Source organism: Plecotus auritus (assembly GCF_963455305.1).
Source record: "Plecotus auritus genome assembly, chromosome: 15".
NCBI lineage: Eukaryota > Metazoa > Chordata > Mammalia > Chiroptera > Vespertilionidae > Plecotus > Plecotus auritus.
The window spans coordinates 6,598,651-6,613,015 of NC_137781.1; the positions used below are offsets into that span (position 1 = coordinate 6,598,651).

The 14,365-nt window shown below is 47.5% G+C and overlaps 1 protein-coding gene across 6 annotated transcripts in view; it reads right to left on the reverse strand.

Annotated features, from left to right (window-relative positions):
• The window catches only part of AKAP13 (A-kinase anchoring protein 13), a gene marked incomplete at its 5' end in the record, with an annotated part of 189,920 nt that overhangs the window by 56,174 nt on the left and 119,381 nt on the right, over window positions 1-14,365 (reverse strand). For 5 of the 6 annotated variants that reach the window (XM_080651813.1, XM_080651812.1, XM_080651810.1 and 2 more), the window contains 2 exons: window positions 3,219-3,355; window positions 7,505-7,580. In XM_080651813.1, the coding sequence (XP_080507939.1) occupies window positions 3,219-3,355; window positions 7,505-7,580 (213 nt within the window). Of the gene's footprint in view, window positions 1-3,218; window positions 3,356-7,504; window positions 7,581-13,994; window positions 14,076-14,365 lie in introns of those variants that run through there. The other variant, XM_080651814.1, reaches the window with a different exon arrangement.

Sequence of the window (14,365 nt, forward strand, 5' to 3'; positions counted from 1 at the left end):
CAGCCAACTGATGATGTTTCTCTTTCATTGATGTTTCTCTCTATCCCTGTCCCTTCCTCTCTCTAAAATCAATAAAAATATATACTTATTAAAAGAAAGAAAGAAAGAAAGAAAGAAAGAAAGAAAGAAAGAAAGAAAGAAAGAAAGAAAGAAATCTATTCTTTTTCCTCACGTCACTGAGAATTGGCTGAGTATTACCAGGCCAAATTGCACATAAAATAATCCATCTGGGCAATAGAGTCTTTTATAAAGTGATGGGGCAGGGGTAGGGAGAATAAACATGAAGCTCATAACACTCACCCAAAAGTCATAATATTATGCAGGAGGCAGACTGAATGGGATTGTAAAGTTTGTGACAAACACTGCAGGCTGTTAAAGGGACCTCTGTGAGGCCAGTCACCCTGATGGCTGCAGGAAGTGACCTAACACACACGCATGGTTCGCATTAAAGATGTTGCAATGGCTCTCCCACAGATTGTATTTCAGAGGAGGGAGGTGAAGGGGCTGGAGCCTGGGAAGAAACTCGGGGACAGCCTGCTGTGGCCCAGCACACATGTGGATGACCACCGAGAAAGACTTCTAAGTAGCGGATGGGCTGTCTGCCACTGCTGTGCTTCTATGTAAATCAGTGGCTATTAAAGCAGGTGTTGGGAGATGGAAAGCAAAATAACAGAAAATAAACAAATTTTAGAGTCGGGTCTAGGAACATACCTCAATTCTGTTGCCAGCGGAGTAATTCTGAGTAAACTTTACCCATCAGAGCCTCTATTTCCTCAGGACTCAGAGGATAAAACCACCCACCACACAGCGTTGCTGGGATCATGGAATGAGGTCACACATTTAAAAAAATTCAGTGCCAAGTGAATAGCAAGCACTCTGTAAATACCAGTCTGCCTCTCTCCTTTCTGTCCATATGCAAAGCCTTGGTCTTAATAACGCCAGAGAAAACGTTTATCACAAAACCGCTCTTGGGCACACACTGGGAGTGGGGCCACGAAGAGGAAGAACCCACAGGTCTCCGAGAGGCCAGCGGACATTCCGGAGGGAGCAGGGCCAGGTGAAAGGCGCACGGCCCTCCTGCTTTCCTGAGGGCTCGGGTGTGAGACCAGGGCAGACAATCTGGGGAGTGAAAACTGTATCGCAGGGTCGGCGTGGCTCAGTGGCTGAGCGTCAACCTATGGACCAGGAGGTCACGGATGAATTCGTGCTCAGGGCGCATGCCTGGGTTGTGGGCTCGATCCCCAGTGTGGAGCCTGTAGGAGGCAGCTGATCAGTGGCTCTCTCTCATCATTGTTATTTCTAGCTCTCCCTCTCCCTTCCTCTCTGAAATCAATAAAAAAAATATGTATTTTTTAAAAATAATTGTACCTATCTGGTCAACCTGAAAAAAACACAAAACTCCTAAATCTAGCACTGGCCATTGGTATGAACAATCTTATAAATGCTTTTGGCAGTTTGAAAAGCAGGTAAAACCTATCAAATGCTAATTCTGTGTAGCTAGGAAAATCATTCAATTTAGGGAGCAGAAATAACTACCATTCTGTAGCGATGGTAACATCCAGGGAAGGTGTCATGCACTAGAAGTGAAGACTTTTCCATTTTTATCAGGTTTTTTACTATACACAGAAACATTTAACAAAACACGTGCGTATCCATGACACCATTCAGTGATTAGCGATGATTCAAACTTAAAGCTGGAACGTAGAGATATTATCTAATCTATTTATCTATTTATCTCAGACAAAAGCAATTTATTTTCAAAGATCAGCATCTCCAGAGTGGTATTCTCAGATTGTGTGTGTGTGTTTGGGGGTGGGGGGGGGGGGGCGGTGCGGGGTGAGCAGCAAGAGATTGGTGGTACAGGTGGAGGAGACTTTAGAAGTCCTTATAATGAAAACCTCAAAATTATAGTGAAAAATACCCAAATTCTGTTGTGTGTGTTTGTGTATGTGTTTTAATGCTATTGGTTTCCCTCTTTCTAAATAACTTCAGAAAAGGAACGACCTTCCCAAGTATGTGGAATTTTTACTTGACACACTCTCGAGTCAACCAGTCCACCCTGAGCACCAAGGACAGGAATCCTGAAGCCCCATAAACCTCTGAAAGCCCCTGGAGGAGACGCGGAGCACAAGGGAAAGGGGCCAGGAGGAAAGGGCAGAGAAGGCCAAATGCACACAGGGCCGCTCGGACAGCAATGGGAGTGTCCGAAGGTCACTCACAGAGGCTGGAATACGTTGCGGACCAGAACCCCAGAACGTTAAAGCCTCCGTTCTTTTTCTTTTTTTCATTTCAGAGAGAAAGGGAGAGGGAGAGAGAGAGAGAGAAACATCAATGATGAGAGAGAATCGTGGCTGGCCGCCTCCTGCACGCCCCCTACTGGGGATGGAGCCCACAGCCCAGGCATGTGCCCTGACCGGGAATGGAACTGTGACCTCCTGGTTCCTAGGTGGACGCTCCATCACTGAGCCATGCCGGCCGGGCACGTCTCCATGCTTCTATCAGAACTTTGCACCGGCACCACCACACGGGCCTGGAGAATGTATCTACCCACTGACACAACCGCTCCCGTCACTGCGCCCAAGTCACCAGGAACCTTCACACAGGCGCCTTCACAGCGGCTCGCCTGCCCCACCCCCTCGCCACTAAGACAGCCTCCTGCGGGGCACAGAGCTGGCTACGGCCGACCCTGCCGTGGGAAAGGCCTCTAGTTTTTTTAGGAAACAAAGCAGAACTCGATGCAACTAGGTGCCAAAAAAAAGGAAACTACCTCCACCCTCTTAGAAGGCCTCAAATTATAAGAAAAACACGAGGTGATTCATGTGGCTGGGCTGGGCTTTTCACATTAGAGGAAGCCTAGGTTCCCTAGCAGAGATCTAGAAAGTTCCAATTAAGCCGCTTGACATCACCCAGCTCCACAGTGAGCTTCAGGCCTAAGCACATTAATCAGAAATGACTCTGTGGTTAGTTTATACACATGACATCATGTAGTCTGAGCCACGGTCCTTCCTGCCCACTGACAAGTACTCATTGTCATCTGATTCCATTCACTTCCAGTTCTTGCCATGATGCTGCAGAAAATAAAGTGGCCGAGGCCTTGTTCGAAGGCCCTGGGGCCCTGGCGCTCCCTTCTCTGAGGGACCCCGACACTGCTCCAGCAGAGGCCCCAGCAGAGCCGGGGAGGCCCTGCGAGGCACCACTCCACGAAGCCACAGCGGTACCTTGGAGAAGACGATGCTGTCCACTTCCTCACTGGGCGAGTGGAAGAGGTCGGAGTCACTCCCGGATTCTCTTTTAAGGTCTCCTCGTGTGGGGGCACACTCCCTGCCCAGGCCGACGTCCAGGAAGTTCTCACATTCTGCAAGAGAGACGGATTCAATTGATACGTGAAAAAGTCCGGTTCTTTTCATTCCAGCCGTCAGACCAGGGGGTGCGGGGCTTCACCAAACGGGGCCGCCAAGCCATGGGCTGAGCCTCCTAAGTAAGAGGAGTGTTGTTTCGCCCGGCCAGTGTGGCCCAGTGGTTCAGCATCGACTATGAGCCAGGAGGTCACAGTTCGCTTCCTGGTCAGGGCACATGCTTGGGTTGCGGGCTCGATCCCCAGTAGGGGGTATGCAAGAGGCAGCCGATCCATGATTCTCTCTCATCACTGATGTTTCTCTCTCACCCTCTCCCTTTGTCTCTGAAATCAATAAAAAAAAACCCCAAATCACGGGTCTCCTGGAGTGCCCCGCCACACACACACACACACACACACACACACACACACACACACTCTCTCTCTCTCACACAGACACTTCAGAGAGTATGGTACCTTGGGTGGAGCTGGTGGGTGTGAGCTTTCCACTCCTTCCCCTTTCCACACGTGGAAAAATCAAAAACCCCATCCCATGGCTGAGGGAAAATGGGGGGCTGGCCAGGAAGAGAAAGGGCTGTCCCAGCCACTGTGCTGAGCCCCAGCCGTCCAGCTGGCAGCCTCACAGAGCACGTCCCAGCTCCGGACGGGAAAACACCAGCCCTGGACATTCTAGTGGAAAAGCCACAGAAGGGCCCAGGGCAGCCCTCGCAGCAACGCCTCCCCCGGAACAGAGCTCTGCACCGCGGGGACCGCTGACTAAGGCGGAGCAGCGTCGCTGTGGGAGATGCTGGTGCCTGCTGGGCCGGGGAGGGGGCCAGAACAGGGGAACAGGAGGAAGGACAGGAAAGGACTCTAAGCCGTTATGAAACCCCACAAATGGGGGGAGGGAGGGCTAAAGGCAAGCTAACCCACACCCCACCTCACGTGTGTGGTAAATTTTCAAAATGAATAAAATCTTTCCTTTCTTCCTATGTGTCCCCTTCCTAACGAATAAAACAGAGCAGTGCCTGAAGGCAGAAGAAGGATGGGCACTAGCTTAGAGTTAAACTGATGGGGCCTGAATCTAGGTCTACTTAGTGCCAGAAAGATCCCGGGCAAGGCCCTAACCGGTGTGGCTCAGTGGATAGAGTGTCGGCCTGCAGACTCAAGGGTCCCAGGTTCGATTCCGGTCAAGGGTATGTACCTTGGTTGCGGGCACATCCCCAGTAGGGAGTGTGCAGGAGGCAGCTGACCAATGTTTCTCTCTCATCGATGTTTCTAACTCTCTATTCCTCTTCCTTCCTCTCTGTAAAAAATCAATAATATATATATATATATATATATATATATATATATATATATATATATATATATAAAAAATAAAAATCCTGGGCAAGAAGTCACTTAACCCCCTCAGTCTCCATTTCCACGCCAGTGAAATGGGGTGATGGGGAGCTCCCTGAAATAGCTGTAGCAACAGTTAGAAACGTTTTGTACATACAGCCAGCGGAGCCCTGCCCCTCGGCACAGGACAGGCGTGTGAGCAGCATGCCTACCAAAGTCAGGCCTTCATGACCTGTATGTAACATGTGACTCGAGAAGTCTGCAGTCAGGAGGCCTTGAGGAGGGCCAGACCCGTTTTATGACCCTTCTACAAATGTCAACACTTCTGTGTCCCGAGCCATTAGCTTTTTCACAGCTAGCAAAACATGTACTTTAAAGATGCTGTCTAGTCATCTGGGTATAAAATTGTATGCGTGCAAACGAATTGTAGCTGGGGCAGGGCAGGGTCGGAACATACCCGCAGCACTCACGGGGCTCAGCATAGTGCTTTCTTGCATTTACTTACCCAGAACTTAAAAATACACAAAGCAGTTTTAAAAGATATTCTCTCACTTGTTTAACAGCAGTAGTTTATCACTACTGCTGCCCTGAGCTGTGTTCATGAAGCCAAACAAGAAAACCTGCCTAGAATTCACCAAGAACACCATGCCTGAAAGTAAAAAAAAACTCATGTCTGAAGTTCAGAAGCATAAACCAGATGTTGGATTTTGTTAAACTGAAGTTTAAAACACCAAAGGGTTGGAGTGGGGGGGGGGGGGGGTGTCAACAAAATCCAAGATCATTTCTTTAAACAAGTCAATGAAACCAGAGCACATGGAGAAGCTCCTGTGAATATTCAAACTGAGAGGCAGCCTCATTCCCCCTTCACAGGACAGACAGTTTGTTGCTTGGTGGCTGGGAATAATCACACTTTTAGAAAAAGCCCCAGACAGCTTATGGGATAAAGTAAGGGGAAACTTTTAAATAAAAGATTCTAGCCGAAACCGGTTTGGCTCAGTGGATAGAGCGTCGGCCTGCGGACTCAAGGGTCCCAGGTTCGATTCCGGTCAAGGGCATGTACCTTGGTTGTGGGCACATCCCCAGTAGGAGGTGTGCAGGAGGCAGCTGATCGATGTTTCTCTCTCATCGATGTTTCTAGCTCTCTATCCCTCTCCCTTCCTCTCTGTAAAATATCAATAAAATATATTTAAAAAAAAAAAAAGATTCTAAGGGGCTGGACCGGGGACGTTTCAGCTGCATCTGAACAGGGTCAATCTTATAACATGCGGAGGCCCTAAACACAACTATAGCCTGTTAATATCCTCTAACCGCTTTCTCCACGTGTGACAAAAGTAGAGAAAAACATTTTGCACGTCTGTTTCCAACACTTCCTTTGGAGTGAACTCAGAGTTGAGAATCAGTAGGAAAACCCTCTGGAGAAAGAGGATTTGAAGTTCGTCTTTAAAAGTTTGTGTTTTTTTTTTAATACATTTTTATGGACTTCAGAAAGAGGGAGAGAGGGACAGAAAAGAAGCATCAATGATGAGAGAGAATCATGGATCGGCTGCCTCCTGCACGCCCCACACTGGGCATCGAGCCTACAAACCTGGCATGTGCCCTTAATCGGAATCGAACCATGACCTCCTGGTTCATAGGTTGATGCTCAACCACTGAGCCACGCAGGCCGGGCTGAAGTGCGTCTTTAAATGTAAGACTACTGCAGTACAACCACAGCCAAATGGTTTCTAGAAAGGCCCGTAAAGGATGCCTCCGTACTTTTTAAAGCAGGTTATTAAAATCTGGAAAGGTAAACATAAGTTTTGGGGGGTAATGTAGACTTCAGAGGCCAGGATGTAATCAGCCAGTGTTCATGGCAGCTGCAGGGACAGGCAATGGGTTACACTTGCCCACCATGGCATTCGGAATGCACCCAGTAAGAAAAGCTGGTGATGCTTGGGAGGTCAGAGACAATGGGGCACAGAGACATGAGGGAACGTGCCTTCGTCACCGTGAATTAGTGGCTAAGCCTGCGTAAACCGTCGGGACTCCTAACGCACCACAGCCACGTGCTGTGTTATTACCAAGCCAGGTCTTAAGAGCATTACAGCCCCGGGTGTTGTTCTGAGACCTCCTCAGTGCTTGGGGACAGACTCAATGCCTGACCAGACTTCCGGCGTTTATGGTTCTCAGTGGTTGGCTGCACGGGGGAGCAAACAAAGGAGCTGTGAGAGAGCGTGATGCCCAGGCCACACAGCCCAGGGCGACAAGTCAGGGTCTCTGGGCAGGACCCGGGCATCCGTGTCCTTATCGCTCCCAAGATCCTTTTCATTAACTTTCCTTCTGGAATGTGAAGCTGTTTCCAATTACAGTTGACATAAAATATTATATTCGTTTCACGTGTACCACACGGTGATCTGATATTTATACTCCTTACAAAGTGATCACCAGGAGAACTCCAGTAACCATCTGTCGTGGTACCAAGTTATTGCGGTATCACTGACCGTATTCCCTATGCTGCCATTACACCCCCATGACGCACTCACGTTGTAACTGTAAGGTTGCACCTCTCGATCCCCTTCACCTCTTTGCCCATGCCCCCATCGCTCAACCCTGCCGAGATACTTTCAATGTGTAGCTAAGATTGAGAGCCACAGATTTAGTCCTTCACAATAGGTATTTATAGTTTTACTGGGTTAAGAAACTTTATTATGTTATTGTATATCATGCTAAGGAAGAACAGATCTCTAAATCGAACGACCTGGTGTTGGAGTGGGACCGTGGCTCTGGAACAGGTGCATTGTGGACACAGGAGCTCAAGCCAAGCGGGAGGGGGAAACCCCTGCTTACCTGGGCTCTGCGTGGGAGCCAAGAGGGAGGCTGCATCAGCACACGGCTCAATCGTGCACCAGCTTTCCCGGTTTATCTGAAGGAAGAAAAGCAGACTGAGTTTCAGGCAGTGAGGCCAGGGGGGGCGATTTTCCAGCTGCTGCAAGTGCATACACTGCTCCATCACTCCCATCTTTTCCTTTAAAACTTTACTGCAAAGTGGGTAAAATTATTTTAAGAAAAAAATACCTTTACACAATACACACAAGGCAATTGATAATAAATGCTCTGGGGAGATTTTTGATAAAACTTAGGCATGTAAGTCATTTTTATTAAATCTAATACAATTTTAAAATTACCATTAGAGATTTTAACACACCTCTCTCCGTAACTGCTAAAACAAGTAGACATAAAATCCGTAAGGATACAGAAAACTTGAAAGACATTATCAACCAATCTCATCTAACAAACATGCAGAGTATTTCCCGCAATAATAATAGAACACATTCTTTTGGAGTGTGCATGAGAGATAGATCATATTTCGCAGAAATCAATGCAGTAGAAAAGAGAGAAACAATAAAATAAATAAAAATCAAAAGGTGATTTCCTTGAAAAGATCAATGATATTGATAAAACTCTAGCTAGGCCAAGCAAGAACAAAAGTTACAAATTACCAGTATCAGAAATTAAAGGGGGACATTATCACAGAACCTATAGACACTGAAAAGGTAACAAAGAAATACCATGGGTGACTTCACTGCATATTATAACCCAGATTGAGACCTTGTCCTCAGATGTGTTTGAGGAGCAGAAAAGCCCAAAGGTGTAGAGACAGGAACGAAGAACGGCTCTGAGTACATACATGTAGCCCATCTGTTGTCATGTTAGTCTCCTTTCCAAAAGGTGGCCTCTGAGACTGGGGTTTTTAACATTAACAAATAAGCCAGTTCTTTGTACTATCAACACCATTCTTAGCCAGCTCTGAGACGAGGCTTGGCAAAGATTCTGATGGCCAAATTAGGATTACGAGACACAACAGAAAGAAACAATAGTGTTGAGACTACTAATAACTTGAGTTTTAAGAGAAAAACAAAGATGATGGTGATGATCCCCTCTATCCAGATTTTCCCCTGATGGAATCGGTTAGCCATTAGGCAAATACAGGATTGGCAACAGACTGACTGGGCCGAGGAAGGAATAGTTCAAGCTTATTCACGAATTTTTGAGCAAGTAGTTCAAAATGAGGAAAACAGAAACTTGGCCATTAGATAGCCCTAACTTTGGGAGGGATAAGTCACCAAAACAGAGTTTCTGGCTCTGGCCACATTCATGAATGTTTAAATAAAAAAACAAAGTTAGTCTTTTGTTCAGATCGTCTCCATGATGAAAAGATCATGGACACTGCAGGTATTCAACATGCTAAGCTCTGGTGCATGTGCCACGTGGCTAAGAGAAGTTTCTTCCGAAGAAATGCCAGAACCCGCGCCCCAACCCCGCCCACGGGTTTTCATTCCCCGGGACCCCTTGCGATTACATATACCACACCCAGGTTGTGTTCCCATCAGTCTGAAAATAGAGCTGTACATATTTTCAGCGCAGAGGGAGCTGGCTTTTGTTTTTGGCAGCGCGTCTGCTACTGTTTATATCCGAACATCCTAATAATACAGCCCACGGTTACACCCAGCCTTCCCAGCCACTGCCCGTATTTACTTCCTCTGCAACTGTCTCAGGAGATCCAGCCAGAGTTCCAACTCTGAACAAAAGGAAGCAAAACCCACCATCCGGACATGGGAGCCAACACTTGAGTCAGTCTTTTCGGGGAACCAGACTGTAATGGAGCAGATGCTGTGGCTATCTTCAGTCCTCAGCCTCCGTTCCTTTCATTTAAGACCACGTGGAAGTCTCTGAGAGCAAGCAACCTTTTCAAGCATGTACATTTCTCTGGGAAATAACACTGGCGTTAAAGACAAACTACTCCTTTGGCTTTAGCTGGGAGGTCAAGTGGCCTGCCCGAACATCATGAATAGGGAGGAGGGGGACTCTGTAAACGCTTCCATTCAGTGCACACAGAACGTGCTTGCCAATCTTTCAGCCAGCCATCTGAAACTCTGAATTACTGGCTACAAAGTGTTCATCGCCAGCTACAACGTATGCTCATCAAACACGTGAGAAAACAGTACCCAAAATCACAGTAACACAGAAAGGCCCCCGGACTACATCGGTTCAGATCACCAGTTAATCCTAGGTTCTGACCCTCTTCTTTTTGGGATGGCAGTTCTGCCAAATTTCTGATCCTTGCCATCCTCTTGTGTTAAGAATGGCCTCAGGAATGCCTATCATGAGTCAGCTACTGAACCGCACGGGGCGAACGCTCCTGTCATTCACCAACTTGGGGGGCAACACTAGCTTACTACAGGAAGTTGAGGAAAGGAGGCATGCAGACACCCAGGGGATTCTGCTAACAATTAAAATTATGACATGTCCCAGTTTGAGATGTGATTTATAAACGCCAACCATTTACCCTAAGAGCCGAAAGTCACATGCATTAGGAGAGAGTAACCAAGGGACTGTCACACAGGCAGGAGGAGGAATGTGTATGTGTAGACTTAGATGGGGGACCGAGGGGGCGGTGACAAGGAATGCTATCAACTTATGTGTTACTATTTAGGGGGAAATTCAGAAAGGAAGTAAGATTAGGGATGTTGGGGTTGATGATGGGAACAAGAGCTGACGTGAAGATAAAGACCGATGCACGGAGCCTCAGGGAAATCTAAGGCCGATGCAGAAGAACTACCCTAAAACTATACAGACCTGACAAAGGGAGAGAGACCAGAGTGCAGAATAAGCCAAGAAAAGTGTGGGTACGTAAGGATGGGAATTTTGAAGCTAACCTACAGTGGACTGTTCGGATGCCAATGGAAGGGACTGGAGCTGTGAATGTGTAATAGCAAAATGATGGGCTCAAAATCTCTGTGCTGTGTATACCTTATCAGTAACTAAATACAGTTTATATAAAATGATGCTTATGAATCCACACTTACAAATCTTAAAAGATTAACTCATTCGATTAGCAAATACCTAGTATTTTTATTGTTGTTGTTAATCCTCACCCAAGGATATTTTTTCCCATTGCTTTTCAGAGAGAGTGGAAAGGAGGGAGGGAGGAGGAGAGAAACAGAAGAGAGACACATCGATTGCTTGTCTCCTGCGTACGCCCCACTTGGGAGCGAGGGTGGGGAGGGAACCTGCAACCCAGGTGCATGCACTTGACCGGAATAAAACTTGTCCATGTGAGGGCCGACACTCTAACCCAGCCTTGGGCAAACTACGGCCCGAGGGCTGGATCCAGCTGTTCTATCCGGTTCTCTTGCTCTCCCCTCCGCTCCTTTACTTTGAATTTATATTAGTTCACACGAACACTCCATCCATGCTTTTGTTCCGGCCCTCTGGTTCAGTTTAAGAACCCATTGTGGCCCTCGAGTCAAAAAGTTTGCCCACCCCTGCTCTAACCACTGAGCCATGCCAGCCAGGGCCTTGCCAAGTATTTAATCTGAATCAGGGACGGTGCTCTGAGTGCTTAGAAATGCCTAGTGAACATATGGAAAAGTTCAAGCTCCTCAGTATGAAAAGCAAACTTCCACAGACAAAGTGGATTGCAAACATACACAGGATCACTTGAGAGCTGAAGGGTACCCAATACCATTACTTTTAAAAAACACGGATTAAAGACACAGAAATTCAAAATGGAAGATAATTGGAGAGCACTTCTGAATAATTTTTTAAGCATTACAGGGAAAATCTGCTACAACTTGTGCGAGAAACTGCAAGTGTAAGAGCTGGTGCACCTGTCCAGCGTTCTTACAGAAGGCGCTGTCCTGAGAAAGAAGTGATGGTTTAGCTTCTAGGACTTCTCCCAGCATGAAAGGGCTAAGACAGAAAAAATACGCATTTATATATGGAAATCACAACGGACATACATATTCATGTAATAAAAGGATTGGTCGCCTCAAAGAAAAGGTCTAGGACAGCAAGAACAAACATGGACTTTGAAAGCAATCGGTTCTGGGGTTGCATCCTACCAGCTATTGTGTATGAGCCATGAGACCTTCAGAAAATGACTATCGGAATCTGTTTTTCCGTAAGTAAAACGAGACCAGGAATGTAAAAATTAAATGCCTGTATCTTCTATCCATCCACTTCTTCCCACTGTGACCACGAAACCATTTTATCGTGCCTGGACTACCACCACGGCAGCCACACTGTTGCCCACACAGTCAGAAGATCCTGTGTCAACATAAACTGAGAAGGGCTGTATCCACCAAAGCAAATTCCTCACCATGGATGTCAAGACCTTGCTTTTCCAGGTCCCACTCCGCCTCCAGCTGCCTGCCACGCCCCACTTACTCAGGATGCTCCTGTCACATGGCCCAGCCCGTTCCCTCCTACTGCGGGCCTTTACTTGCTGTTTGCGCTTTCTAAAACACCTTCCCCTGGTGTCACAGGCATATTCTTAGCCTGTAGGGATCGGTGTTTGTTTTTTTAATGTCATCACCTGAGGGTTTGCCCAGCAAGCATGGCACAGTGGTTGAGCATCGACCTATGAACCAGGAGGTCACGGTTCGATTCCCAGTCAGGGAACATGCCGGGTTGTGGGCTCAATCCCCAGTGTGGGGCATGCAGGAGGCAGCCGATCCATGATTCTCTCTCATCATGGATGTTCCTTTCTCTCTCCCTCTCCCTTCCTCTCTGAAATCAATGCAAATATTTAAAAAAATAAAACTGTAAAATAGCATCTGAGGCCAGTAAGCCTGTGATTTTGCTCCACATACTTTCCACGTCCAGGTCGAGCACAGAGTTCCTCCCATTTTAGCAGTTTTTAAATGTATGATGTTCCTATGAGACTGAGATCTATCTCCTCTTCCTCTTGTCCTTTCCCTCCTCCCTCCCCGCAGACATGTAAAATCACGGAGAGTCAAGCATATAGAGGTCCTAAACACTAGGCTCTCCCAAGTATCTGAGGACAAACGTTTTAAAACATGAGTATGGTTTCATAAAGGAAATCACATTTCAGAGAAACTGAAATGAATATTATCTTGGAGCAACTTCAAAATGCCACGTGACCAGCTGCTCCCAGGCTAGGCCTGGCAGGTCAAGCCACCACCTCATAGCGATGACAGAGGGACAATGACACCCTCACACTCCTGTACCAGCCCCTCGTCCAGTGTGGTATTTCACTGGCTCCTGTCGATTCTTCTGGGCCCATTACTGGCCTCAATGGACCAATGGAAAAATGAGGGTGCCTCAAGCAATGGACTGACTTGATAAATCCATAGAATAGCTCCACCATTTCCTGGACCGGGGCAATGCATTACCACTTTGCCTGGACGTCCCAGCTCCGCACTCACACAAGCTTAGGAACTGAGGTTCCGTTCGGCATCTCTGAGCCACTTGGGAGGCTTCCAATTTCCCCTGCTTTTGCCAGAACACTGCTAACCTTCCAATAAGCACTCCATAAGTCACCCAATATTCCCAGACTCCCAACTTCTGACTGGAGGAGTCCTTACTAATTTTAGATCCCAGGATGCCTTCTGTGAGCAATTAGCCATCCAGAGGCTCCGCCCCCATCCTGCTTAGACACCTCACACTGAGCAAACAAACACAGCCATCAACAGTCTGGGGCTAGACCTGGAAAGCAGTGAGGCCAAGCCAAAAGGACCACCTCGCCACTTGGTAAAGGCACTGATCGGAGAACCTTTGAGAGAGTTGTGAGTGAAGAGATGGCAGAAGCAACAGAAAAGGCTCAGACAAAAGACAGAGAGACGCGGAGACAGAGGCGGCCAGAGAAAGATGCCCAGACAGACGGGGGCCGGGGTGGGCGGTGTGGGGGCAGGGATGACAGGGACGGAGGGACAGACAGACATCGCAGGAAAGAGCGAAAGAGCAACTCTAAGGAGGAATCTGTCCCTTTGAGGTTTTCAAGAATAGGAGGTTCTCCTGGGAGTAAGAATGCATTTTGAAGGACGTACAGTGACATTTAAACAGTAAGTGCTCACTGCTGATTCTCAAGAACCACTGTTTTTGTTCAGATAGTCCTTTATTTTATTAATCCTCACCCAAGGATATTTTTCCCATTGATTTTTTATTTTTATTTTTAGAAGGAGTGGAAAGGAGGGGGAGAGACAGAGAGAGAGAAACATTGATGTGAGAAAGACACATCGATTGGTTACCTCCTACACTCACGGGGGGTTTAGCCTGCAACTGAGGTACCTAACTTTGACCGGAATTAAACCTGGGACCCTTCAAGTCCACGGGCCGACGCGAAACCAGCTCAGCTAGGACCAGATATTCCTTTAAGAATCCTAAAATCGCCAACCCTACACCCGGACCCGGACCCGCACCCGCAAAGCTCACACATACTCCTCAGCCCTTCTCCCTGCAGGTGGCCAGGGCCGCAGCTATGGGATTCCAAAGGGAAGAGCCCGGGAGGGGAACGGAGCACGGGTGGACTTACCTTCAGCAACACCACGTCCACAGTCCGGTCCACCTTGGAGATGTCACACAGGCTGTAGCGCCGCTTGTGCCGCTCATACATTCTGACCCAGTGCAGGAGGAGCAATGCCGGGGTGCCCAGGGGTGACTTGGGGGACCAGCGCCCTCCGCCAGCCCAGAGTTCCAAACTCCTCCCCGTGAGCTGCAGGGGACCAGGCCTTCCAGACAGTGCTCTATGCAAAGCCCTCACTGGGTCAAAAACGAATTACAGAAACCCAGCGGAATCCAATTCCTTGAACTGATCCAGAACTTTCTGACAACTTCGGAGCACTGGAATAATGAGTTTATAATTCATAATATAAACAATACATGCCTCCTGGTGCTATACTTTAT